At 35.3% G+C, this 26,627-nt stretch overlaps 1 protein-coding gene and 1 pseudogene across 16 annotated transcripts in view; both read right to left on the bottom strand.

Annotated features, from left to right (window-relative positions):
- The window catches only part of ERCC6L2 (ERCC excision repair 6 like 2), a 183,474-nt gene that overhangs the window by 103,203 nt on the left and 53,644 nt on the right, over nucleotides 1-26,627 (bottom strand). For all 16 annotated transcript variants that reach the window (XR_010120208.1, XR_008656593.2, XM_055271819.2 and 13 more), the window contains 7 exons: nucleotides 18,245-18,406; nucleotides 17,641-17,848; nucleotides 12,769-12,909; nucleotides 11,670-11,783; nucleotides 10,701-10,820; nucleotides 5,934-6,005; nucleotides 5,235-5,380 (listed from right to left, as the gene is read on the bottom strand). Coding sequence is in view for 14 of the 16 variants with exons in the window: in XM_055271819.2 (XP_055127794.1) it covers nucleotides 5,235-5,380; nucleotides 5,934-6,005; nucleotides 10,701-10,820; nucleotides 11,670-11,783; nucleotides 12,769-12,909; nucleotides 17,641-17,848; nucleotides 18,245-18,406 (963 nt within the window). In the remaining 2 variants the exon portion in view is untranslated. The remainder of the gene's footprint in view (nucleotides 1-5,234; nucleotides 5,381-5,933; nucleotides 6,006-10,700; nucleotides 10,821-11,669; nucleotides 11,784-12,768; nucleotides 12,910-17,640; nucleotides 17,849-18,244; nucleotides 18,407-26,627) is intronic.
- Nucleotides 14,865-15,955, bottom strand: LOC129478248 (Parkinson disease protein 7 homolog; annotated as a pseudogene).

A 26,627-nucleotide genomic window follows, 5' to 3' on the forward strand; every position in this document is an offset into this window, starting at 1 on the left:
TAAGCCCAGCTGTCTTTCAGGCTTTCCTCTGAGGCTTTGCATTGCCATTTTCCCTCATCAGCTGCTTACACTGTATCACAAAACAACTCACACTTAGATAGTGCTTTACACTGGATGCTAATCATCCAGGGGAAGAAAAATGATAATAATCTTTTCTCCTACAATTTCTATCAAAAACACAAATAAATTAACCTTTATTGAGCATCTACTATATATCAGGAACTATGCAAGGTATTTTCATATATGCTAGTTCTTCTGTTCTCAAGACTTTTTTTTTTGAGACGGAGTCTTGCTCTGTCTTGTCCAGGCTGGCGTGCAGTGGCACCATCTCAGCTTACTGTGGCCTCCACCTCTTGGGTTCAAACGATTCTCCTGTCTCAGCCTCCTGAGTAGCTGGGACTACAGGCATGAACCACTGCACCTGGCGAATTTTGTATTTTTAGTACAGATGGGGTTTCACCATGTCAGCCAGGCTGGTCTCGAACTCCTGACCTCAGGTGATCCATCCATTTTGGCCTCCCAAAGTGCTGGGATTACAGGCATGAGCCACCACACTTGGCCTGTTCTAAAGACTTCTATAAGCAAAATATCCTGATTTTTCAGGTGAGGAAATTGACAATCAGAAAAATTAATTTGTTCAAGGTCTCCTAAGTAGCAAGTGTCTCGATTCAAACCCAAATGTCCTTATTTAAAGTTCAGTGCTCAGTAGAAACTGAATTTTCTCCTTTGGAAAACTGCTTATTAGACATACCATGAAGATGTCATAGAGACTTGATTGAACTCTAAGAGTGAGGCGGGATAGGGAGAAAGTATTAGAAAGGAATAAAAAAAAAAAAATGGGTAAGTTAGGGGATTGGGTGGAATTTAGACACCAAAAAGCAGAAAAGAAGTTAAAGGTTTCTATGTTGAATAAATCTAATCAACTATTCCAGTTACCTTCTTGATGGCAAGGTCAGGCATAACCATGTATGATGCCATCTCAGATGCCATATATGAGCCACAGATAAGATCTCTACTAGGTGAGGTAGCAATCTTTCCAGAGATTCTGAAGTTATAACTTCAGTCCTTCCTGAAGAAGCAAAGCTCCCTTTAAAGAAGAAAAAAGCCCTAGACTCTCTCTCTGCAGATGAGATAATTCTCCATTTGATGATAATACAACTCAGAAACCTAAACTTTAAAACTTGTCACTCTGTTCTTACATGGTTAACAGCAAAGGGTTACCTGTTAAGCAAAAAAAAATTTAATATTGCTCTTTTCAAACTGAGGACTGGTATTTGAGACACCTAATGAGTATGCAGGCTGTTTATTCCTTAGGTCTGCCACATGCTCTTCTGTATCAAATAAGTGTATCAGAAAGTACACCTTAACTATATCTTAACGTTCTACAAACATGTCTTTGATGAAATAAGTTTTATTATTATGTATTAAGTATTATAAAAGGTCAAACAAAGTATCCATTTGAACAATGCTTCTAAGAAAACCTAAATAAATATAAAGAGATACGATGTTTATGGATAGGGTGGCTTCATACCTTAAAAACTCAAATTTTCCTCAAACTCATTAATAAATTCATTGATTCTACAAATACAAAAAACAAACCCCAGGAAAAATGACAGATGATCATTCTTTAAATAAACCGAATGAAATGACTATAAAAAGCTGGAGTTTAACACATTGATGTTCTAAAACAAAAGGTAACTCCAAAAACAAAAGAGGTCAGAAAGCAAGAAAAACTTTAGATTAAAAATGTGATGGCCAGGCATGGTGGCTCACAACCGTAATCCAGCACTTTGGGAGGGCGAGGCAGGTAGATCACGAGGTCAGGAGTTCAAGACCAGCCAGGATAATATGGTGAAATTCTGTCTCTACTAAAAACACAAAAATTAGCTGGGTATGGTGGCACGGGCCTGTAGTCCCAGCTGCTTGGGAGGCTGAGGCAGGAGAATTGCTTGAAATCCAGGAGATGGAGGTGGCAGTGAGCCAAGATTGCACCATACAGCCTGGGCCACAGAGTGAGACACCATCTTAAAAAAAAAAAAAAAGTGATCATTTCAAACAAAATAACAAGATCCAAAAATGACATTTCTCAGAACATAGAGCAAAAAGACAAAGTCTGAGAGAAAAGTTCAGAGATTTAAAGAACCAATATAGTTTGAAAGTCTGACGACCTGGCATGCAAGAGGGAGGGAGCAGAGAAAAAGGAAGAAAAAAAAAGCCATTGTTAAAGAAATGATAAAAAAGCATTTTCCAGAGTTGAAAAAGAACATAAGCCTTCAGAATACAAGCCTACTATACCCAGCACAAAAAAATGAACGAAGATCCACACTAAGACTCAAATATTACCGTGAAATTTTAGAATAGCGTAGATGAAGAAAAACTCTTACGAGTTCCCAAAAAGGAATGAAAATCAGATTGGCACTGCACATCTATTTAGCCACACCACCTATCAGAAAACAATGCTGCAAGCTCTTTAAAGATCTAAGAGGAAATGATTTTTAATTTAGAATTATATAGTTGGACAAAGTATCAATTAAGTGAGAGAGCAATAAAAGACATTTTCTGTATTTATAGATGCAGAAAATTTACTTCCTATATATTCTGGCTTAAAAAGTTACCAGAGGATATTTCCTAGGAAAACAAAGGGGCAAGTCAAGAAGAAAAACAGCATGGAATCCAGGAAAAAGATCCAGTGCAGAAGAGCAGTGAAAGAAAGCTTCAACATGACAGTTCTTTATCAGGCCTAGAAATTAACTGGGCCAGATTGAAACCAAGGAATAAAGGTTTCAGGAGGCAGGCTCAGGATACAGGGGACTCAACAGAACAGAACGTGTGAATGAGAATTAGTAACATTGAGGATTATTACAAAGGGCAAAAACAGACTGAGAGGGGGAAAAGACGAAAAAGTCATGATTGAAATTTGAAGTGAACTGAACAGTGCAAACATAAAACATGGATGAAGTCTTACGAAAGAGAAGTCACATGAGGTTGATGTTAAGACGAATCTTGAATTGACCAAAAGGTCGTGAACATTCAGAGAAATTATCTTAGCACTACTTGCCCCTGCATTAAAGATGTTTAGTTTATAAAAACATAGTAAACGCTTTTTTGTCTCCAAATTTTAATGCCCATCTATGGACAATAACCAGTTACTGGTACAGGGCTTATTGAAAACATTAATACCCTTGACAAAGTAGAAGTTAAAATAGTTAACAGATAATACGTATAGGTGACAAAAGTAGAAGGGTGGGTGGGTGTGTGCTAATGCTAATACCACACATTACAAAGACTTAGAAGGCATGTGGAAAGTTAATGGACCGAACATCAAAACTTGAATCATTTTCCAGTAAAACATGGCGGCAAACCAAGAAAGAAGAAGACACGGAATCCAGGAAAAAGATCTAAGAGGAAATTCAATGGATCTAATGCAGAAGTGCAAAGATTGAAAGTTACAAAAGTAGTTTATAGACAAATAATTTTAAAATAGCAAACACTGTGAGAAAAAAAGGGGGAGAGGGTCGTGAAAGTAGCCTAATTCTCTTTCTTAAGAAAAGTTCCAAGTTATGTAAAGTTGATAAACTAAAAGATAATGAAGACTTTGTACTCTGGCAAGATAATGGCTAAGCCAATGTGAAAACATTTGTCACAACAGCTATTAAATATAAACCCTTGTAAAATGATAGAAACAAAACAAAAATTGAGCTTATGTGTCTTTTGCAAAACACAGCTGAAGAATGTATTTATTATATTACATAAGGTTCCTTATGTAATGACTTATGCAATAAATTACTCAAACTGTCACAGAAAAATAGGAATCCAAAACTTTTCCCCTTGTCTTGTCAGCATGCCCAGCAGAAGCCAAAGCAAAACCACACAAGCGCAAAACTCCTATAACCGGTCTCCAGAGGATTTCCAGAGGAAAAAATCCCACTGAAGATAAGCTCAAAAGAAAAAAAATGACCAAACATGAAGAAACTATCAACCATAAGCAAGAGCCAGAGGAAAGAACAAATAGAAGGATCAGCATCACCAAGTACAGGAGTTAATAGAGCAAAAATGCCATCTGAAAAGATGTTTTTTAAAGTATGATTAAAATTTAAAATTCAATGGATAGGTTAAATAGCAATTTCTGACAGAGGTGAAGGGGTAATTAGGAACTTTATGGAGGATCTCAGTAAATGAGCTGGAAGTGAGCACAAGAAGGATGAGAGACTACTTGTCATTATAGAGTCTATTATTGGAACCGCTGTTTAGTGCATCTATCAATTGGAAACACTTTAAAGTTAGAATGCTTATGTGTTTCACGAAATTTAATTGACTACAGTATTCTATGTCATTTAGTGCTCTGTATGTAAGGACGCATGCAAAAAATTACTTCTTGCATTCATTTACAGGAAAATGGGAATCCAAAGCTTTTCCCCATTTGCCTTAGTGGTAGGAATTCAAGAATAATTAAAGTGCTCAACAATGTTAGCTCATTCATAAACATATTTTATTCCTCATTTTAAGTTAATTTCTATTCTGATTTAATTTTTACTTTGCGCATTTTACATACGTTTATTTTTAAAGTCCACTGAAATTCCGAAAGACAGTGGGAGTGAATCTATAAAATTCTTATTACACAGGATGTCAAAAGTTATTGATCTGTTCCTTCCTAAAATGGGATTAATCTTACTTAGGTGTTTATGTTGATTTAAATCTTTTCAGAAGTGTATATATTCTCTAAAAGTCTTAAAGGGATATTCATACATAAGGGTTAGAACGAATTTACCTTTCATAAAATCTCTAACTGCAGAGCTGCTCCAGTTGAGATGAGGTAGAGGCAGAGGGGGGAAACGTGAGCCCCTAGCCCCAGTGGGCTCTCAAGGGCTCCCTGACACAGTGGGAAAACTGCTGCTACAGTGAGTCTCAGTTATCCAGTTAATAAGAAGTCTGATTATTCTCACCAGGAGACTTGGGTCAAAACACTACCATAGAAAATTCACAGGAGGAAATATCAATTTTTTTATTGTTACCTTTATAAACCCAGACTTCTAAGAGTAATTCAATGTTGATAAAGGAAATGAGAGAAAAGCTTAGCTAAAACTTAAGATATTGAAATTTCGGTCATAATAGTATTTTTGCTGCTTCTAAATAAGCATAGCCATTAAAAATTAATCCAGTAATAGTTTTAAAAATTATGCTAAATCTCAAAAACAACTGGATAAGAATCTAGTTATTAAATTTAATTTTCTTACATTGTAGAGACAAGGCAAATGTTAACATCTTGTGTACTGTTGAACTCTTTTACAATCTTGAGTCTTTCCTCTGATTTTGTACTTCCATCAAGCCGTCGGTAATCAAGCCCAGACGCCATACAGTACTGCTGTAGCACATCAAGCAACTAGAGGAGAGGTATGAAGATGGACAAACATGAATCTTGTTTAAGCAAGTTTCAGACCATTACAAAGTTGAGACTTGTTAAGTATTCTTATAATTTCTTATATTTCCAAGAGCAATAAATATTTTTCTCACTTCTGACCCATATATTTATTCCCGTTATCCTGCAACATTATGGCTTTAACATTCAGAACTTGTTTTAAAAATCAATCTTTTCATTTTTAAGAAACAAACAATATTACTGGTCAAATCATTTACATAAATATATGTGTGCTATTTTCTAAGTTCTAAAATATCTGAAATGTCTTAAAGAACACTGTAATTATTAAGAACATCAACAGAAAATAAAAATCTATCTTTGAGTTTAATATTTAGCAACCTTGAAACAATTGAAATTTTAGTGTCTGTTTAAAAACTTCAAGTTGCTTACCTCACTATTTCCTACTGTGTAGATAAGAGAAAATGTGGCTGTAAGGTGTCATGTAGGCACATGCTTTATTTTTTATGCCTCAAAAGTTGGGGCTGGCCAATCAAGGATATACTTTAGATGAACTCACCTTGGTGGAAAAAGAAAAGAGAAGAACTTTATCTCTGTTTTTCCTGCAATGATTTAAAAGCTGCTGAAGGACCTGAAAATGAACCACAGAAAATCAGTGAAGCAGTTCCAACTAAAAGTACACTTTATACATATAAACATCACTTGAGAATTTCTTTAAAATTATTTTCATACAATACTAACCTCAATCATTTTTTCTAATTCCTTTCATTTTTTCCAAGTTAGAGAAATAAAGTATTAGCTATTATATCAAATGTTATTCATCATCATATTGTCAATAAGGAGGTAAAGTTCCCAAAGACTTTTATTTCATCTCATCTGGTTTTAATAAAAAGGAAGCATTTTGGATTATGGGATGCATTTAAATGGATTAATTTAATTTCCAAAATACACTTTCTTTATATCTACAATATGTTAAGAAACTAAATTATATAGCAGCATTCCGTTTAGGAAGTATTTAAATTGTCCCTAGATGGATGTAATGAAATGTGTTCAATTACATCTAGGTTCTAAAAGTCTTGATGTTTATTTTCTTAGAATAATCAGTCAGATATACACCTCTTCTCATTTTCTCCCCTTTGTTTCTCTATTTACAGTAAGCTCTGACTTCCAGATTTGATTTTGACCTCAAAATGCCAGTAATCTGCCCCCATACACAGTGCTTTCAGGGAGGAAGCAAACAGTCCAAAGCCTTGTGTATAACAGTCACACTGTTACTTTTATTTCCACATCTGGCAATGACAGCTTCAGAACAATGTGGAAAAGCAATCCACAGAGGGGAAAAAGAAATTTTCTATACAAAGTCTAAATTCTTCTGAAAGATGAAACAAACACAAAAACAATTTATTTAATGATCACATTTAAGCTTTTAAATAAAAAAATACTCAATATAACACTTACTTAATCAAGAGAAGCTATTGCGCTAACTTTGACCTCTACCTCCCCCCAGTCTCTCAAAAAAAGCTATGGAGTTAAAAAAAACTTCTACTCAGATAACCAAATTTATTTATCAAATGGTAAATAAAAATGTTATGGATCGGGTAAATATTACTTTAATATTTGGAGAACATATGAAGTTTTATTTACATTTAGTTTATTTTTTAATAAAATGATTCTATGAGTATGTAATTTGAATTTCACATAAGACTAACTTTTTAAATTGGTAGATATTATTTTTTCTGTTTTACAGAACTGAGTAGAAAATGCACAAAACTCCTCTTTCCCTACGTCCAACCTCCTCCACACTTTCTCTTATTAATATCTGCATTAATAATATTATTAGAAAATATAACATCAAGTATTATTAGTATTGGTGTGGTATATTTGTAACAACTGATGAGTGAATATTGATACATTATTATTAGCTAAAGTCCACAATTTACGTTAGGGTTTATTCATTGTGTTACATAGTTCTATGGGTTTTGACAAATGTATCATGACATGTATCTACCATTACAGTATCATACACAATTGTTTCATTGCCCTAAAAATTCCTTGTGCTTCACCTACTCATCCTTTCCTCCCCCAGAACCCATAGCAACCACTGATCTTTTTACTGTCTCCATAGTTTTGCCTTTTGATGGTATTACATAGTTGGAATTATACAGTATGTAGCCTTTTCAGACTGGTTTCTTTCACTCAGCAATATGCATCTAAGGTTCTTCCATGTCTTTTGGTAGCTTGATAGCTCATTTCTTTTTATTGCTAAATAGTACTCCACAGTATGGCTGTATCACAGCTTTTTTTATCCATTTACCTACTGAAGGACATCTTAGTTGCTTCCAAGCTTTGGCAATTATGAATAAACTCATAGGTTCTTGTCGGGATGTAAGTTTTTAACTCATTCAAACTCAATAAAATTTAATTCATTTTAACTCATTTGGGTAAATACCAACAGGCACAATTGCTGGATCATATGGTAAGACTATTCAAGGTAATATTTTTTAGTTAAGAGCTTTGTGAGAAACCACTGAACTGTCTTCCAAGGTGACTATACCATTTTGCATTCCCACCAGCAGCAGATGGGAGTTTCTGTTACTCCACATTCTCACCAGCATTTGGGCTTGACAGTGTTCTGGATTTTGGCCATTCTAATAGGTATCTAGTGGTTATCTCCTTGCTGTTTTAATTTGCAATTCTTTAATGACATATGTTGTTCAGCATCTTTTCACATGCTTATCTGCCATCTCTATTATCTTCTTTGGGGAAGTATCTGTTCAGATCCTTTGCCCATTTTTAAATTGGATTGTTTGCTTTCCTACTGTTGAGCTTTAGGAGTTATCTGTATATTTGTAAACCAGTCCTTTATTGTTTTGCTAATATTTTCTCCCAGTCTGTGGTTTGTTTTTCATTCTTCTTAAGATATTAACATTTTAAACCAAGGATATATTGTATAGATATCCATTCTCATTGTTTGGGGTGGTATCATAATTATTGCAACTTCAAGTGTTTTCAAGTATTTTACAGTAAAAACAAAAACAAGTCACATGAAAAGTAAATGTTTACAGACTGGAGATCTTAATTAGGCTAGTTTAAAGAGACTATCTAAATGAACGACCATAAATTAAGATCCCAGAAATTTCCAAAATGACAATGTAATCAATAGATGTTGGAGTCTTAACAATATAGACCCAATGTTTTATCACTCAGTTGTCCTCCACAGAACAAGACAATCCACCTATAAAGGAATCGTATTATTTGGGGGTGTTAACAGCAAGGAATCTTGGCTCTTAACTTTCCTCAACTTGGTCAGTCAGGCCTAGAAAGATGAACATGACCCTTGTGTGACTTCAGCAGCACCAAGCTGGATTCCTAGTCTTTTTTTCCACCCTCCACAGTAAGTGGCTCTGTGGCATTTCTAAAGAGAAAGAAAAGTGAAGATTTTCATCAGGTGAATGACTGCGACTTGTGACTAACCCCTTGAATGACAGCTGAGGTCAAAACTCTGACACTCAAGAGAAAGAGTTGGGGGTCATAAGTATAGCTTTGAGGCTATAAAGATTATAGCAGGCATTCTGTTCAGAGTCCTTGCACCTGCAGGCTGACCTGTGACAAGACAAGCTAAACAAAGATCTTTTATCACCTGAATTCAAAAAGTAAATGCAACTCAATTCTTAGAGTTCTTAAACCCATAGGCAATGATTCTATGATAAGCCTACAAGTCTGCATTACCAAATCAATATATGACCAGATGATGCTGTTAGTCAAATGATTTAACATAGTCCTAAAAATATATCCCTAGCTTATTACTATCCATCTGTTTGGTTGGTGCTCTCTCACAAAGCTAGTAAATTACCTGCATCATTCACATATAAAAATACTACCTAGCCTCCAGCAACAATTTATGCTTGCCTTTTCCCTCCTAAAAATTAAAATAAAATTAAATCTAATCATTCTCTTAATCAGACACTATTATTCCTAGGGAGATTAACTTTAAAAGTGTATTTTACAAGTATATATTAATGAATATATAAAAAATATAAAATGCAGAGTTATAAAACTTAATTTCAAGACTGGTAATTTTTTAGTGAAGAGTCACAGGGAATAAAATTTAAATGAGTAGCAATGCCTAATGCAGTTTTCAGAGGAGGCTATAATTTCTGGAAATGTTCTACTGGTTTAAACTGTGGGATAGTAAGTGCTCAATTCTAAACCGGACTTTTTATATATTTTAATTTAAAAATAATTAAAGTCAATGAAATGGATGACAAAAATAGATTTGCTACCTTAGGAAATATCATTAGATTTGAATTATTTATTGTGATAATAAATCACATATCTTCATTAATATAAACATTTATTTTTTAAAAACAAGTTTTTAATGCAATAGTCTTTATGTATGTATGTATATTCCTACCTTCTATTTTATTTCATTGATTTTAGATGTCCAAGCAAACTAAACCATGAACTTATCTAGATCAATTGCTAAAAGTATTTCTGTAATAAAAAAAAAAAAACTGCTTTGAATTACTTCCTTTTTATTCTTTTTATGTCAAAAGAACTTACCTTTTAAAAATTATAACAAAGTTGAGTTTTGTTCTGTAAAAATCTGTGATCTACAAATAAAGATTCTTGATAGTTACTAAGGGGTTAAACAAACTCTGTTGTTGCAAGGAGGCAGGAAGCTGTCAGCATTTCATGCTGCTGCCACAGGCAATGCCCAAGGCCTGGGTCAAGGTTGGAGAACTTAGCCTTATTTTTCCCACCCTTCCCTCGGTAACACATTACCAAGAGCAGCACAGCTACCGGTCAATTTTCCTGTGTATGACAAATGACTATTTGCAACTTTACAATCTAGTTCTGCAAGTAAAAACAACATGCAGAAAATTCTAGACATACAGACCTTGCCCATCTTAAACTCTTTAAGAAATTCCTTTCTCTAATTCCAAGCTAATGCCTTTCCTTACCCCCCTGTTTTGCATTAGCTTTTATATTTCTGGTAGGTTATTTCCTTAAACATTTGAAGACAAGCTATTATCTATGTGATAACAGAACACGCATTTTAAGAAGGCATAAGTCCAATATATCAATAAGGAAAATTTGAAGTATATTTGAAGCAACTACTACAGAGGACCTACCGAGTGCACACATCTGTATTCGGGGTTCATAGTGACCTAGTAAATGCTGATACAACTGCACCACTTGTCCATAGCCACCATCTCTTCTGAATGACTGAGCACCTGTTCTGATTAGTTGGTGTCTCTGTCGTACCACTGAATAAATATTTTGTGTATCATGTCCGTATGCAACCTCAAAGAGGAGCACTTACCTTCATTTTTCCACTGTATTTAGGGTCAGAAAGTGTTTCAAAGGCTGCATCTTTGCTTTTCTGCACAAAATCTGGGAATCTGGAAAATACCTGATCACATATCCTTTTGATAAGTGTTTCCTTGAAGGGAAAAGGCAGAAGAAAAGATATTTCCACTTAACACATTCAAACCTGTATAAATTGAAATAATTTATCAAAAAAAATTCTTTTTAGAAAGAATATATTACTTTGAAGATTTTTGCTTCCCTAAGTCAGACTAAGAATTCAGAAACTCTTAAAGTTATATGTTAAACATATGGCGTTGAATTCTTAATGATGTGGTTATTAACTTGATCATTACTTTTCAAAGATTTTTTAAGATTTCCAAAACAAGGTGCTAAATACTCCCAAAAAGAGTAAAGAGTACTATCAAAGAACAATATCAAATTCTTATGAGATTTCAAAATTACATTTAAATGGCATCAACTATGACATAGAAAAAAATATAAAATCATTACAAAAACATCTTTTCATTTATGTGTGCTCTAGAATAAAAGGAAACAACCAAAGTAAACTTTGAAATTACCGATTTTTGCCAGTTTGGTAAACAGCCCTAATATTTAATAGATAAATTATTAGAAATCTTCATTTTACCCAGTAGATTAAATATCATTACAGACATAATTAGAGGAACAGAACTGACCCATCAAATATGTTATTTAGTAATTACACCAAAGAATGTTTTGAAAAATAAAGACATGTACATTATTAAAGGCATAAAAAATAGTCCTTATTTTAAATTAAGCTTAAATTTGTTCACTTTGATTAAAAACTTAAGTGCACATACTCCTTGATATCTACATTTAAAAATAAGCAAATCAGTTTCCTCTTAAATTTCATCCACAAAAACTTTATTTAATAACTATTTCAAAACTTTATAAAATATTCACAACAATAGCATCACAAAGAAACGTAAAATGCCAACCAAACCTGTTGTTTGGAAGTACTAGCAGCTTGTAGTAGCGCGACATGGTTAGCTACCTTCTGAAGGACTGTAAGGTAACTGAGATACAAGGTTTTCACTGTTTCACCATGAGAATTGGTCTGTAACCAGAAAAATATAGAAAATAAAAAGGACCAACATAACTATGCACCTGCTTACATCATAAAATATATCACTTACAATAACATTTATTATCTGGCTACTTCGGCACAATAAATTCCAAGAAAATGACGGTCAACTATTGCACAAAATATCCACAAATCGCTAATGTGGAATCATACTTTTGGTAAATCATAATACAATTATATTTTTCATGAAGGGAGAAAATCCTTATTACAGAAAGTATTTATCCTCATGACACACAGTGATGGAAATGTTGCTGTTACGAGGTGCCTGGTAATGAAATCTAAGTGCAGTGGCAGTGCTATGCAGACCCCTTCTCATTTACGCTCCAAGGCTGCTAGGAAACTGGGCTATTACAAAACAGGGAAGTAGTTAAAAACAGCAAAATAAATGAGACCAAATAAATATCAAACTAGATAAATACTCACTTAGGGTTCCTCTACGTACACAGATATGTGACATAATTTAATAAAACAGAGGTGAAACATGAGCAGGAAATATAGACAGAAGGTTAAAAAAAGTACAAATAAATTTTGTTTCTTAAAAAAAAAACACTTTCTTTGATACTCAGTTTCTATTAAATTGACACTATATCTAACATCAGAATAGTATTTTAAGCCTGCTATACAGGAGTATGTTCGTTTACTATTAGTGGATAATGAGAAACTTCTTGAAAATGAAATTTCAAAATGAAAGGATACTTCCCAAAAAAAGCTAAAATGGAGGATATCAAAATTAAGCTTACTTTCTGAAATTAACTTTTTGAAAATATATTTGAATATTGTATTTGATATGTGATTACTATTTGATATTGTAAAATATTTTTGAGAACTATTTTTTAAGACATAGCTTTAAAGAACTGTCTGAGGAAAAGGTATTTTATCATCTGCTACTTTCTTTTACACTAGAACAGAGTACTATGTAATCAAAAGCATGATTATAAAGATATATTGAAATACTTGCCTTATAACAACAATTTCTCCTTTTTCGGCCACTCCTACAGGTACAAGGCTCAGAAGATTGAAGTATCAAAGTCACGTCCTCTGTTTCTAACACTGTTTGATAGACAGCTTTCTGGAAATCTGTCAAAGAACAATACACCATCTGCCAAGATAAAATACAAGGTAGTTATTAGTATTCTGTTTATAGCAATAATAAAAATCATAATCTACATCTGATTTCATAGATTATAACAGTGAAAACTGGCCGGGCACAGTGGCTCACGCCTGTAATCCCAATACTTTGGGAAGCCAAGAAGGGCAGATCACAAGGTCAAGAGATAAAGACCATCCTGGCCAACATGGTGAAACTCCATCTCTACTAAAAACACAAAAATTAGCTGGGCATGGCGCCATGTGCCTGCAGTCCCAGCTACTCGGGAGGCTGAGGCAGGAGAATCGTTTGAACCCAGGAGTCAGAGGTTGCAGTGAGCTGAGATCACGCCACTGCACTCCAGCCTGGGTGACAGAGCGAGACTCTGTCTCAAAAAATAGTGAAAATTGCTATAAACTAATTTTTCCCTCTATTTACATCATTATGATGATTTCTCCTGACTGTCTTATATTCTTTGCTCTCCACCCCACCCTGGATAATATAAAGTATAATTTCATTTTCAAATAAACCTCATAGAATTTTTTTAATTAAAAGAAATCATAATATGAACAAACAAATCATGTTCCTTACACAGTTGACTCTTGAACATGGATGGTGCTAGGATGCTAACTCCCCACGCAGTCAAAAGTCCATGTATAACTTCTGACCCCCCAAAAACATAACTACTAATAGCCTACTGTTGACTGGAAGCCTTAACAACAGCATAAATAGTTGAGAAACACTACTTGGTCTATCTATTATATATTATATTCTTACGATAAAACTAGAAAAAAAGAAAATATTATTAAGAAAATCATAAAAAAGTGAAAATATCTTTACTGTTCATTAAGTGGAAGTAGGTCATCATAAAGGGCTTCATATTGAGTAGGCTGAGAAGAACAAGGAAGAGGAGAGGTTGGTCTTGTTTTCTCATGGGTAGCAGAAATGAAGAGGTGAAGGAAGTGAAAAGGAAGTCAAGGGAGGCAGGAGAGGCAGGCACACTCGGTGTAACTTTACAGGAACATGTCGTAATTTCTGTCTGACATTTCTGCTTTTCATTTCTCTAAAAAATGTTTCTATATGGTGCCAGTCCTTCTTCCACCATTTGCTTTAGTTTCAGCGCCCATATCATAGAAAGGTCCATGTCATAAAAGAAGTCAAAAGCAGTCTCAAATAAGCAGAGCCCCTCTGCCACATTATTCAATGTCAATTTGTTTTCTGGCACTGCTTTTTCTACGTCTTGTTCCTCATCGTCAGGCACTGGTTTGAAAGCACTTATTTGCATCAAGTCATCTTCGATGAATTCCTCTGGTGTGGTGTCCTGAATTTCTTTAAATTAACTCTTGAATTTCTCCAAGATCCATCTCTTGAAATCCTTCACCTTTTTTGCCTCTCATGATTTATTTGATTGGCTCTGTCATAAATCCTGTAAAGTCATGCACAACATCTGGACACAGTTTTCTCCAGCAGGAACTTACTATTCCAGGAATGATGGCTTTCATGGCTTTTTCTATAACAACGACGGTACCTTCAAACGGTGTAATCCTTCCAGACATTCATGATGTTCTATCAGGGTTCCTCTCCGTAGCACTGACAATCCTTTCCATAGAGAACCAGGTGTAATAAGCCTTAAAGGTCCTTATGACCCTCTGATCTAGAAGCTGAATTAGACATGTTGTGTTTGGGGGCAAGTAGACCACTTTGATGCCTTTGGTGTTGAACTCATGGGGTTCTGGGTGGCCACAAGGATTATCCAATATCAAAAGAACTTTAAAAGGTAGTCCTTTACTGGCAAGGCACTTCCTGACTTCAGGGACAAAGCAGTGACATTTTTTTATTTGTAAAATAGAAATATATAAATATTTGTAAATATTTATATGCTTATATCACTACAACAGATTATTGGCAATAAATAGGCAAAGGTGCATACAAGCAAATACAGTAATGTCTCCATAAAACAATGCTAATTTTTTTTTTCTAAATGCCCTGTTTATTCTGTAAACAGGCTCAGAAATGTAGACACAGGCCAGGTGTGGTGGCTCAAGCGTGTAATCCAAGCACTTTGGGAGGCAGGCAGATCACGAGGTCAGGAGTTCAAGACCAGCCTGGCCAAGATGGTGAAACCCTGTCTCTACTACAAATACAAAAATTAACCAGGCATGGTGGCATGCACCTGTAGTCCCAGCTACTCGGGAGGCTGAGGCAGAATGATCTCTTTAACCCAGGGAGGCGGAGCCTGCAGTGAGCCAAGATCATGCCACTGCACTCCAGCCTGGGTGACAGAGTGAGACTACGTCTTAAAAAAAAAAAAAATAGACACAATTTGTAGGTTGAGAAATCTCTGTGTGTTGTCACTTCACAACAGCAGGAATGATGATGGCTTCTGAGCATATTAATGTACCATTTTTCTGTTTTTAAAAAACACAATCAGAATGGATTCCAAATGGCTTATTTCTCTAACTGATGGTCACATTTTTCTGCTCTAGTCTTTAAGAACAAGTGGAGCCTTCACTTGAGCCACCACCTCTTTGGCTCTTAGGCCTCAACAATCCCAAGACTAGATGCGAAGCCAGTCCTAGGGCCCCCCGACTTGTAAAAATCAGGCAGTCCTTTTCCACACAATTCTCAGAGTAGCTGTAATGACTTCCATTCATCATTTTGTCTTTAGCAAGTAGGTATGTTGTAACTTTACTTCCAAAACCTATTTCATGAGCCAACAGACCCGCAGGACCTGCATAAATGGTAGCTATGAGGCCCTTCTCATTTTCTTGTTCCTTCAGTATCTCTCTCAAGGCAGCAGACTCAAATAAAATCTGTGCGCCCAGATTACCTCCTGTTGGAAACATCATGTCATTTGGTCCCTCTTTTTTGCATCTTCGAGACTGACATCAGGACAAATAACAACATCACAGCTACACTGTACTGGGTCTTTTCCAGCCAGACCTGCAATGGTGACCTTAATCTCAGCTTGTCTCATGTCTACAGGGCTGACTGCCTCCATTTCCTCTGCTCCTTTAGCCAGGATGACCACAACTCTTTTGGAAGCTATTTTTATCTTTTATTTTTTAAAGACCCAAATCAGACTGAAGAAGGATGCAGGGCAGCACACATCCGGCCTGCCCCCTCCCAATGCTGGATTTTTAAAAAATGTTTATATAAAATATTTAGTACAGCCTGACCCCAACCTTAAATATAAAAGTACATATAAGAAAAAAAGAGAATACAGAAGATGGTGGTCAATGATTGAAGTACGAAGGTATCTTGAGTTATTTATTATTATTAAACATAGTACCAATTACTCAATATTTCTTATGTGTCATGCATTTCAGAGTAACCACGTGAGGCAGGTGCTATTATCATCACTACCATTTAACAGAGGAAGAAACCCAGGTTCCAGGGCCTCACAAATTGCTCCAAGTCACAGAACTCTAAGCAGAGGAGCTCCAAGTCACAAATACTCTAATCAAATAGTATTTGATTTCAGAGCCCAAGCTCTAAACCTCTATGAACAATTCTTTTCTTACACTTTTGTATTGTTCCTACTAGACAGATAGCTAAATCACATATATGAAGTTGCATAAAACATTTTTAAAAGTGAGAGTTCATGAAGTATCTCAATTTAGTAACAATATTTGCTTTAGATAAATATCAAAAGTCAGATGTATCTATTTCCCCAACTTGCATATCAATATCATATTTTCCTTTCAAATCTATCTTTTTAAAGAAACAATCGAGAGGATACACTAAAATTAGAGGGCATTTCATAGGATTGCCCTTATTTGGGACAACATTAATTAGGTTTAGTTCCATAGTAATCTATAGAACCTTTATTCCATTGCCCAAGCTAGAAGAAACACAAGATTAAGAACTATAAAAGACTACTATATTTTTTTAAAATCCTCCTGAAGTCCACTCCTCATATTTTCTTAAACAATTTAACAATGTAGTTTTCCTACAAATTCTAAAAGTTAGGTTAGTTGTGTAACTGCAAATAGCATTCTACAAAAAACAAACCTATATATTTTTTAAAAAGCTCTTAACCACTTTGGTCCTACAGCTAGAATTAAGGTACCAAAGAATACACTGTGTGGTGGACAGTACACAGTATAGGAAGGACAAAGTGTGAACAGAAAACACACTGCAGAGAGCTCTTCCTTCTTCACTGGGGAAAAAATGCATCAAAAGTTTTGATGAGGCCAGGCACAGTGGCTCACGCCTGTAATTCCAGTACTTTGGGAGACCAAGGCAGGTGGATCACCTGAGGTCAGGAGTTCGAAACCAGCCTAGACAACATGGCGAAACCCTGTCTCTACTAAAAATACAAAAAAATTAGCCAGGCGTGGTGGTGCACATCTGTAATCCCAGTTACTTGGGAGGCTGAGGCTGGAGAATCGCTTGAACTCAGGAGGTGGAGGTTGCAGTGAGCCGAGATCGCGCCACTGCACTCCAGCCTGGGTGACAGAGCCAGACTCTGTCTCAAAAAAAAAAAAAATTTTGATGAGAAATGAGTTTAATGTATACTAATAATAAACCTGTTAGCTAACAGGTTAATAAAGTCAGTAAGGAAAACAACTGAGCTCAATCAATGGTTTCTGAAATTCTGCACGTAACGACTTTTTTCCATACAGAATAAAAGGCAAAAAACTGTATTTACAAAATACCACAGGCGATAAGACTTTTTCTTAGAAAGGGGAAAAAAAAATATGACCACAAATTAATAATATACACAAATGCGGTTCTTACCCGGTCTTCCTTCTTAGGCAACTGATCCTTGATAAGAGTCTTGGTGCGCCTGAGAAACCAGCCAGACATCTTTTTGGCAAGTCTTTGCATGGCCTTTCGGCCAGTGGCTAGTTCTCTCTTTGTTGCCGTGTGTCTCTGACCTTGTTCTACTGGGTCAGAAAACTGCTTCTTGAAGTAGGTCCTGCTCCCTAAAAGGCCTGGCACAGCCCTTTATAAAGACAATAAGAAAAATGTAAGGGCTTTATTATCTAAAAACACTAACTTCTTGCTTCTAAGAGATATACTACATTACTTGATTATCAATGGTAAAAAAACAAAAGCCAAGAAAACAGAATGTTCTTTCTTTATGACAGTTTCAGGTTATAACTATAATATGAGGATGAAACTGGCAGTGAACATGTATATTTACTTCAGGGACCAAGAGTAATATACATAAAGACTGGTTTTCATGGGACTCTCTACTCTGTATACCACATCTGAGATCAAACACATCTAAAACCAGACAAATAACTGTTTTGTTTGTTTGGAAACTAATGATTAGCAAACAAGACGGTATTCAGCTGAAGAACTATTAAACAATTTTTTAAAAAGTGTTTTCCCTCACCAGTCCATAACACACCACAGTTCCTTCGTGTTGTTCTGAAGGATGGTTCCAGTGAGGCCAATGCGGACACTACATTTCAAAGCTTTCATAACTTCTGTTACTCTAGCTTTTGGATTCTTGATTCTATGAGCTTCATCCACAATGACAGCGGACCATTCCAAACTATAAAGTAAGAAAAAAGAAGGTGAGGTTGAGAAAACGTCCTTTCTTAGTCCTTACAATTTTAGACAGTAGCTTTCTCTATCCAAGTTTTGGAATTATTTTTTTCCTTTTTTACTCTTTGATGACTCCATTGGATTCTTACCCACTTAGTTAAATGGTCACAGCCTTGGACCGTCCACAAAAATAAAATGCGTAGAAAAGAAAGGGTATAGACATTCTTTAATGATGGTAAAAAGAAAAATTTCATTTAAACATCACTGAAATGACAATAAAGGAATTTTTTAAAGTAACAAACCAGAAAAACAAATATAAAAGAAATAAAACTTGCAATGTTTTATTGCAATATTTTTCTGAATGAAAAATATCAATATAAACTCATGATTTTTAAAAGCTGTATTCCATAGCCCTGTCCACTAAGAAAGTTTAGAGTTGATTGTTACCCCAGTAGCAATGAGCACCCATAGTGGTCTCTTCACTGAAAGGAATGAGGGCCTCAAGGAAAAATGGAGAAACAGCTGATTTCAGGCATATGTTGGGGGAAACACTGAACAGCCGAAAAGCACAGATGTATCTAAAGACAAATGCGAATATGTCCAAAGAATAGAGACGCCAGCCTAATTGGAATATTTGAGCATTGTTATGAATATTGACTACAATTGAAAATAAAATACTGAATAAACAAAAATCCAGGAGTTCTATGAAAAAAATGAATTTAGACACTTACTTCACACCACAAATGAAAATTAACTAAAAACAGATCACAGACCTAAATATGAACTCAAACTTTTAAAAAATGGGAAAAAAAATTTGTGACTCTGGATTAGGCACGTATTTCTTAGATATGACACAAAACTTATAGTCAATTAAAAATAGCATGATAAGCTGGACTTCATCAAAGTTAAAAACTTTTGCTCTTCCAATGACACCATTAAGAAAATAAAAAGACATGCTACAGACTAGGCAAAAATATTTGCAAATCATAATCTGATACAGGACTTGTATATAATATATAAAGAATATATAAAGAATTACTACAACTCAGCCAGGCACAGTGGCTCATGCTTGTAATCCCAGCACTTTGGGAGGCCAAGGCGGGTGGATCACGAGGTCAGAAGATCAAGACCATCTTGGCCAACATGGTGAAATCTCGTCTCTACTAAAAATACAAAAATTAGCTGGGCACGGTGGCGTGTGCCTGTAGTCCCAGCTCCTCAGGAGGCTGAGGCAGGAGAATCACTTGAACCAGGGAGTCGGAGGTTGCAGTGAGCTCAGATTGCGCCACTGCACTCCAGCCTGGTGACACAGCAAGACTCCGTCTCAAAAAAAAAAATTATTATAACTCAACAAAATTTAAAACAACCCAATTAAAACATGAGCAAAAGATTCTAATAGACACCAAATGTCTATTTGAAGATATAGATGTCAAATAAGCACATTAAAAAATTCTCAGCATCATTAGTTATTAGAGAACTGCAAATTAAAACATGAAATACCACAACACACCCACTAGAATGGCTATGATAAAAATGATTAACAATATCAAGTGTTGGTAAGGATGTGCAGAAACTAGAATCCTCATACACTGCTTTTGGAAAAGCACAGCGACTGTTCTAAAACAGTTGGCAGTTTCTTAAAAAGTTAAACATATACTTAGCATAGGACCTCACAATTCCATTCCTAGGTATCTATCCAAGAAAAATGAAAACTTAGGTGCAAAGACTGGTATGTGAATGTTCACAGCAGCAAATTTGTATAGCCATAAACTGGAAACAATTAAATGTCCATCAACTGGTGAATGGACAAAATACAGGATAGCTGTATAATAGTACCATTCAGCAATAAAAAGGAACAAACTACTGAAATGGGGCACAATATGGATGAACTTCAAAAACATTATGTTAAGTGAAAGAAGCCAGACACCAAAGACTTTACAGAATGGCTCCATTTATATGAAATATCCAGTTAAGGCGAATCTATAAAAGAGAAAGCAGATCAGTAGTTGCCAGGTACCGGAGATGGGAGCAGGGACTGACTATAGACAAATAACTTTCTGAGGTGATGGAAATGTTCTACAACTAGATTGCGGTAATAGCACAACTTTTAAAATTTACTAAAAATCATTCTAACTTACAAGGGTACATTTTATGTCAACTATACTTCAATAATCCTCAAGTCCATAGCAATATTCAGAAAGAAAGAGAGAAAGCAAGCAAGCGAGCAAGCAAGCGAAGGGGGTAAGAAACTTTGCCACCACTGTAGATGACCATTATGCTAACTTCTTACTCCAAAAATTGGTCATTAAAGCAAAAGAATCAAGCATTCACCTTGCTTTTTTAAAAGCAAAACTGTGGTTAATTCCTAATTAATGGAGAAAGCTTTCCTTTACAGGAGAATACCGGTAATTAATGTGTAGAAAAGAAATAATAAAATTAGAAAAATATTTTGCCAAACCTAATAAAAGTAACTGATTCAGACAAGAATAATTTGTATGTGCTAATACTACTAAGTAAAAGGATTGAGGGATACCAGAATATTTAAATGGTGGCAAAGTATCACTCCACAGATTATTTCATCATTATAAAGGGAGAAACATATCTTTACAATGGAGAGATCTGATGATGGTAACCTTCTTAACCTGTGGGACAAACTTGGCATCACTGACAGTCAAACAACCTGACATTAGGTACTTCCTGAAGTGATGCAATATGAAGTCCACAGCATCATTTATGAAGCATTCTTGCCAAAAATGTTTAATCTGAATCTATTTAAGCCTTTGGGCCAAAACCACTTTACTAAAATACAGATGACAGATGAATATATCTTGAGAAAGTAATCAGACAAACCTAATATGTGAGATATCCTAAAACAACTAACTGGCCTGGTCCTCTCAAAAAGTCATATAATTAAAAAATACAAGTTGGAAAAAGGATGTAGATTAGAAGAATAAACAGACTTAACCAAATTCATCACCTGAACCTTTATTGAATCCTGCTTTATAAACGTTAGATATTAAAGATGTTTTGAGAATAACTGAGGAAATTTTAATTGCTATTAATATTCTTGTGTGTGACAATGATAATGTGGTACGACAAGAAGTATCACTAGTTTTAGGAAATCCATGCTAAAATACTTAGGGATAAGGATGTCATGTTTTATGCAACTTGCTGAAATGACTCATTACCACTACCGTACACAAAGACATAGACATACACACATTTACATACATTAACTTACATTTTGCCAACATTTGAATGTATATACATACATACATACACACACAACTGTTGGAATCTCGATAGTGAGAATATGGATGGATGCACATGTACTGTTATTTTAACTTTTCTACAGGTTTCATCATTTTCTTAATATAAAGCTGAAAAAAGCTAGAAGCCTCAAGAACAAAGACAGGAGAAAAATAGCAAAAATTCTAGAAGCTGAAAAGAACATGGACAAGATGGCTGACAAAAGCAGAGACTACAGTGTCCTATGCCAATAGTGGAAAAAGCCAAGAAGCAATCTAATTCATATGATTTACACATTCTTGAAAAGTTAAGAATTGGTGGCTCCAGATGCCTCTGGAAACTGGAGTCATGTAAATGCTCAATAGTCTGTTTAAGAAACCTCCCACTGCACAAAGTAGATGGGCCAGGTCATCCTAAAGCGGGCAAGAGAAGGGCAAAAATCCTAATTTTCCTTAAGAAGAAATCAATAGATGATGCTGAAAACTAAAGAAAAATTGCAAAGTTGCAGCATAAACATGTTATTTAGCAATAAGGAAGTAAAGACTATGAAGATCAGTAAGAGTTGAGGTAAAGGTAATTGGGGGACAGTGAACTGCAGTTTTTCACTAAAAGCCTTTTATCATGTTTGGCTCTTTAAATCATATACATACTTAACTGATAAAAACTGAAATGAAGTAAAAAATATAACAGCAATAAGAAAAAAACTATAGCTCACTCACGTTACATAGCACGTTCATCCCCTCCGCGGAGTATCTGTGATAAATGCAAAGAGCACTATCCTCACAAAAACAACTTAATATTTGCTCAGGTAAAATATTAATTATTTTAAATATTTGCCAAACACAAACAAAATAAAGGCATTTGAACAAATAAATACAACTAAATATAAAATCATAAACATTCCTCTAATCTTATAAATATATGATTTATAGTTACATAATTCTACTTCAGAATTCTTGTTTAATATTTATAACAATATTTATAACAATCAGAAAAAACAGTCACCTAAAAAACATTTATTTGGCAACTCTTATGTGCTAAAAGTACTGAGATACAGAAATTAAAGGTAAAAATCTCCTACACCAAAGAGCTTACAGTCTAAGGGGACAGACAGGTAAGAAATAATTAAAATATGACTGATGCTATGATAGAAGAATTTACTACATTTATCTAATTGCAAAACATCTTTTGGGGTGGTACAGTATATTGGTTAAAAACCTAGGGTCTGGCCAGGCATGGTGGCTCCCACCTGTAATCCCAGCACTTTGGGAGGCCGAGGTGGAAGGATCACTTGAGTCCAAAAGTTTGAGATCAACCTGGGCAACACAGGGAGACTCTGTCTCTACAAAAAATAAAAACATTTTCCAGGCATGGTGGCACATGCCTGTAGTCCTAGTTACTTGGAAGGCTGAGGTGGGAGACTGAGGGTACAGTGAGCTGTGATAGCACCACTGCACTCCAGCCTGGGCAACAGAGCAAGACTCTGTCTCAAAAGCAAAACAAAACCAAACCTGAGGTCTGGCATTAGATGGTCAAGGTTCAATCCTCAAGTCCGCCACTGACTTAGTTGTGAAGGCCTAGAAAAATTATTTAACCTCTCCATGCCTCAGATTAGTCTTCTGTCAGGATCCATGAAATAGTAACAGGCTAATTTATTAGCTTACAAGTTTGATTTATAAAATTAAATCCCAGACCTGACAAAAATGGTAGCTCTATATCCAACTTTACCAATAATTATATTCAAAGTGAATGGTCTAAATACCCAAATAAAAGGCAAAGATTATCCGAATGGATGAAAAAGCAATATTTGGAGACTCACTCCAAATATTAAGAACAGATATACTGCAATAAAAACATGAAAAGCTATTTACATGCAGTAAGCATAAGACTCAGCATAAGACAGCAGCATTATTCATACAGTCAAAAACTGGAAACAATTCAAATGTCCATCAACTGGTGAATGGACAAAATATGGGATAGCTATATAACAGTACCATCAGCAATAAAAAGGAACAAACTACTAAAATGTACCACAATATGGCTATGCTCATATCAGATAAAACATCAAGATAAGAGATATTATTAGAAATAGATATATTTTTTAAAAATAAAAGGATCAATTCATCAGGAAAAAATAACAATCATAAATGCATGTGCACCTCATAAAAGAGCTTCAAAATACTAAATTAAACGCTGACAGAAGTGAAAGGAGAAATAAACATATCTACAATTATAATTGAAGATTTCAACTCTCCTCTCTCAGATACTGTAAGCAACTGAAAAGGAAATCAGCAAGGATAGAAAACACCTGAGCAACATCTTAACCAATCTAGTCTTATTGATATTTATAAACACTACACCCAATAACTGCAGAATAAACACTGTTTTCCAAGTGCAGATGGATCAGAAAAATGCAAATTACACTACAAGATACTACTACACACCTACTAAAACAGCTAAAACAAAAAGACTGACAATACCAAATGTTGCTGAGAATACGAAGCAACTGAACTCTCACACATTGCTAGCTGGAGTAAAACCATTGTGGAAAATGATTTGGCAGTTTCTTCTAAAGCTAAACCTACAGTTAACCATATGATACAGAAATTCTACTCCAAGAGAAATGAAAACACATGTCCAAAAAAGGCTTACATACAAATATCCCTTGAAGTTTTATCTATAATAATCCAAAACTGGAAAAACCCAAAAATCCATCCTCAAATGGATGGGTAACAAAATGTGCATATTGATGAAATGGAATACAATGCAACATTAAGAAAGAACAATCACTGATACACTCAACGTGAATGAATCTCAAAAAACATGCTGAACAAAAGATGCGACACACACGAAAGGGTGCTTCCTGCATAATACCATTGACATGCTCTGTAACAGCTTAAACTCACCTATAAGTGGCAGAAATTAAAATCAGTAGTTGCCCAAGGTGAGGGTTGAGGAAAAGCCACTGTAAAGAGGTAAGAGAAAAGTCCTGGGATGATAAAAATAGTTTTTACCTTGTTTGGGATACTGATTGCACTCATTTGTCAAAACTATGAGTCAGTATACTACTGCCCATGGCCAAATCCAGCCCGTGGCCACTTTTGTATGGTCAGCAAGCTAAGAGTAGTCTTTACATTTTAAAGGGTCATAAAAATAAAAAAGAATATGCAACCGAGACTATATGTGGCCCAAAAGCCTAAAATATTTAGTATCTGGCCCTTTACAGAAAAAGTTTACCAATCCCTGGTCAAGATTCATCAAATTGTATTCCTGAAATGGCATAATTATTCTATACAAATTAACTCTCATTAAAGTTGATTTTAATACAACTCTCCAGCTGAGCTTGAGGGGCTAGTTTTCACAAAGACTGATTTAATTCATCCTCTGTCATTTTCCAGATGGGCCAATTTACCCAAAGCCACATAGCTAATTAGTGATATTTTACTCTTTTTTTTGTGTGTGCTTATAAAATTTGAGGCAACTATCAATTGTTCATCATTTTTATCCTATACTAAATCATTTTAATGCTGATGTGAAAGCATCACCTTAAAAAAATTACCTAATTTTCTAAACTTCGGTTGACTTTCGGGGAATATCATTAACTCCTTCATTAGCAGTAGTTCAAATTGAATATAACTATAATGTCTAAACATTTTAAAGATTAACTAGATAACTGTTTCTAATGCCACGCTTTAATCTTCACCTAAAAGGTATAAATTGTATCCCTGTAGAGAGAAATCTAGGCTACAAGCAGATGGAAACTAATGATTTTACCAAGGCCCAGCCTACTGCTGGAACAACTATGAAGAGTTCAGACCTCACTACCATGGTCCCATGACCACACTACTATAAAAGCCTTGTATTGGTTTGCTAGGGCTACCAAAATACAATACCACACACTGGATGGCTTAAAACAACCAAAATTTATTTCCTCACAATCCTGGAAGCTCGAATTTCAAGAGCAAGGTGTCAGCAAATTTGGTTTCTCCTGAGGCCTCTCCCCTTGGCTTGCAGATGACTGCCTTCTTGCTGTGTCCCCACAAGTCCCTTCCTCTGTGGTGTGTGTGTGTCCTTGGTGTCTCTTTCTCTTCCTATAAGGATAGCAGTCATACTGGACCCAGGCCCCACCCAATCAGCCTCAGTTTTAATCACCTCTTTAAAACTTAATCAAAGAGATCTGTCTCTAAACACAGTTACATTCTGAGGTGCTGGGGTTGAGACCTGAACATTTAAATTGTGGAAGGGGGTTTGAGGAGAAGCGACACAATTCAGCACATAACAAGCCTCTTAACTGGTCTTTCTCCATTCAACTTGGCTCTCCTCTATCTGCACACACAGCGGCTAAGGTATTTACAAAGTGCAAATCTGATCATTTTTATCCTATCAGTAATCTGTTGACAACACTGTAGGGGGCACTCTATTGCTCTCGGGATAAAGACCAAAACCCTCAAAGTACCTTCCAATACTCTATAATATTTTCCCTGCTTATCTCACTGGTGTTACCTCTTGGCCACTTTTTTCTCACACTCTATGGTACAGTGGTTCTGTGTGTGTGTGTGTGTGTGCGTGTGTGTGTGTGTGTGTGTAGTTTTTGCCCCTCTATATTCACAAGAGACTCCCATAATTGAAATAATTCATGAAAATTACTGACCTAGTTCAGAGGCAGTGTCTGCATAAAAGGCTGTACATGAGATTTAGGACAAGTCTTATCATTCTTTAACAATCAATGTTTGAAGAAGTATCCTGTATTCAATGTAAGAAATAGAATAAGAAATTCTAGAAAACCTGATGCAGGTTTTTCCTTCTCAGAGAATAAGTTATGAACTAAATATCTCAATAATTCTAAAATGAAATTAAATCAAGCAAAGGAATAATCATTATTCCTTTTTAAAAAATCACAATATAGGCTGGGCACAGTGGCTCACACCTGTAATCCTAGCACTTTGGGAGGCTGAGGTGGGTGGACTGCCTGAGCTCAG

This window comes from Symphalangus syndactylus, chromosome 3, assembly GCF_028878055.3.
Source record: "Symphalangus syndactylus isolate Jambi chromosome 3, NHGRI_mSymSyn1-v2.1_pri, whole genome shotgun sequence".
Classification (NCBI taxonomy): domain Eukaryota; kingdom Metazoa; phylum Chordata; class Mammalia; order Primates; family Hylobatidae; genus Symphalangus; species Symphalangus syndactylus.